The sequence below is a fragment of the Gekko japonicus genome, unplaced genomic scaffold (assembly GCF_001447785.1).
Source record: "Gekko japonicus isolate JY-2015 unplaced genomic scaffold, Gekko_japonicus_V1.1 scaffold3418, whole genome shotgun sequence".
NCBI lineage: Eukaryota > Metazoa > Chordata > Lepidosauria > Squamata > Gekkonidae > Gekko > Gekko japonicus.
In genome coordinates this window covers 108211-110349 of record NW_015174941.1, presented here as the reverse complement: position 1 = coordinate 110349, position 2139 = coordinate 108211, and the positions used below count along the sequence as shown (strand labels likewise).

Here is a 2139-nt window from a genome sequence, read left to right as displayed (position 1 = left end):
AGCCAATGGGCAGTAGGTTCAGGCCGGACAAAAGGAAACACTACTTTATACACTGATTAAAATGGGGGGTTTGCTGCCAGAGGATGTCGTAAAGACCACAGGAATAAACAGCTTTAAAAGAGGATTAGGTTCATGGAGGAGAGGTCTATCAATGAATACTAGCCACGGTAGCTGAGGGGAACCTCCACATTCAGAGCCACTAAGCCTCTGGACCCCAGAGCCAGGAGGCAACATCAGGGGAAGCCTCCATGCCCTGTTGTTGGCCCTCCAGAGGAGCTGGCTGGCCACTGTGTGAGACGGGATGTTGGACTAGAGGGACCCTCACTGGTCTGACCCAGCAGGGCTCTTTTGAGGTTCTTATCAGGGGAAGGCCTCCGCCTCTGTGCCCTGTTGTTGGCCCTTCAGAAGAACTGGTTGGCCACTGAGTGAGACAGGAGGCTGGACTAGAGGGACCCTCCCTGGTCTGACCCAGCAGGGCTCTTCTGAGGTTCTTATCAGCATCAAGAAACACCTGCACATTCTAGACACTGAACAAGTAGCACCAGCTCCGCTCCAGAAGTGCATTTCATTTGGAACAGCAAGAATTCTGCACAGATACATGTGCAATTCTAAGAACTTGCTTAGATCTCGAATTCCAGAACACCGTCCACCATTCAAATATCTGACTGTGACCATTCATAAATAATAAGGTCTACTGGCAGCTGTGAGCACAGGCAATGGAAATGCTTGTAAGCAGATAAGGGAAGGACACGTAAGCAGGTGTGGAGCATGCAGGTGGGTGGGAGGGAAGACGGGTGTGCATGCCAGGTGGTAGGTAGAGGAGGGGAGGCAGTCTTGGGAGTTCTCTGTCTTGGGGGCCCCCAAAACCTGGGACTGGCCCCGCTAATGCCCTTCTCCCTTGTATTTCAGAGTGACCTTGGAAGATGTCGAACCAGAGCAACGGTGACACCAAACCCCCATGTTTACCCCGGAACGGGCTAGTGAAAATCCCCGCCCAGGCCAATGGACTCGGCTCCGCCAGCATCACCAAAGGGACGCCCGCAATGAAAAACCGCTTGTGCCAGCCTTCTTCTGTGCCTGCCATCATCAGTCCAGCCTTAGCCAATCACAGTGACTTGCCCATGCCCAGCCTGGCTTCGCCGCTATCCTTGGCCGCGCTATCCGGGGCGCCGTCACCTTCTGGGGCCGCTGTGGTGGGACTCCACTCCAGCGAGATCTCCCCGACCAACGGGGAAGTCTCCTCCCTAGAGGGGTTCCCCAATTCCCCTGCCGAGAGGCAACTGGCCGTGGACGAGAAGATCCTCAACCGCCTCTTTTGGTACTTCTCCGCCTGCGAGAAGTGTGTCCTGGCCCAGGTGTGTAAAGCGTGGAGGAGGGTCTTGTACCAGCCCAAATTCTGGGTGGGCCTGACGCCAGTGCTGCACACCAAAGAGCTCTACAACATCCTGCCCAACGGGGAGAAAGAGTTTGTCAACCTCCAAGGGTTCGCCGTCAGGGGCTTTGACGGTTTCTGCCTGGTCGGAGTCTCTGACCTGGACATTTGCGAGTTCATCGACAACTACCCTTTGTCCAAGAAAGGAGTGAAGTCCGTGAGCCTTAAGAGATCGACCATCACAGATGCGGGCCTTGAGGTAGGTCTCCGGCCTCCGATCTGAAAACCGTAGCGGTCTTAAGTTTATTTATTTATTTATATTTTAAATTTCTGGCTTGCCCAATCCCTGAGTGCACAGGGCTCTGGGCGATTACAACAGATTATAAACATCATCATAACATTCAGGGCTATTTTGGGGCAGGAACGCACAGGAACGGAGTTCCGGCTGGCTCCCAAGTTGGCCACAACAAGCAGGAACTCATTAACATAACAGGCCATACCCAGCAGTAAAAACTCATTAGGATTGGCTACCTTAGGGGTGTGTGGCCTAACATGCAAAGGAGTTCCTGCAACAAAAAAGCCCTGGGTTTTGACAACAAACAAGGTAAACAGAATAAGAAACAAAAGGTGGGTGTGGCTGGATGACCACACTTCTGGTAACATGGGGGTGCGGCCTAATATGCTAATGAGTGGTACAGTCATGGGTGTGGCCTAATATGCTAATGAGTTTCTGCTGCTGGGTGTGGCCTATTATGCTAATGAGTTCC

At 52.8% G+C, this 2139-nt stretch overlaps 1 protein-coding gene across 1 annotated transcript in view; it reads left to right on the top strand.

The window, feature by feature from the left end:
* Positions 1–923: 923 nt before the first annotated feature.
* FBXL16 (F-box and leucine-rich repeat protein 16) overlaps positions 924–2139 on the top strand; it is a 17128-nt gene continuing 15912 nt past the window's right edge. Inside the window, exon 1 of the mRNA XM_015425105.1 lies at positions 924–1631. Within this exon, the coding sequence (XP_015280591.1) occupies positions 924–1631 (708 nt within the window). The remainder of the gene's footprint in view (positions 1632–2139) is intronic.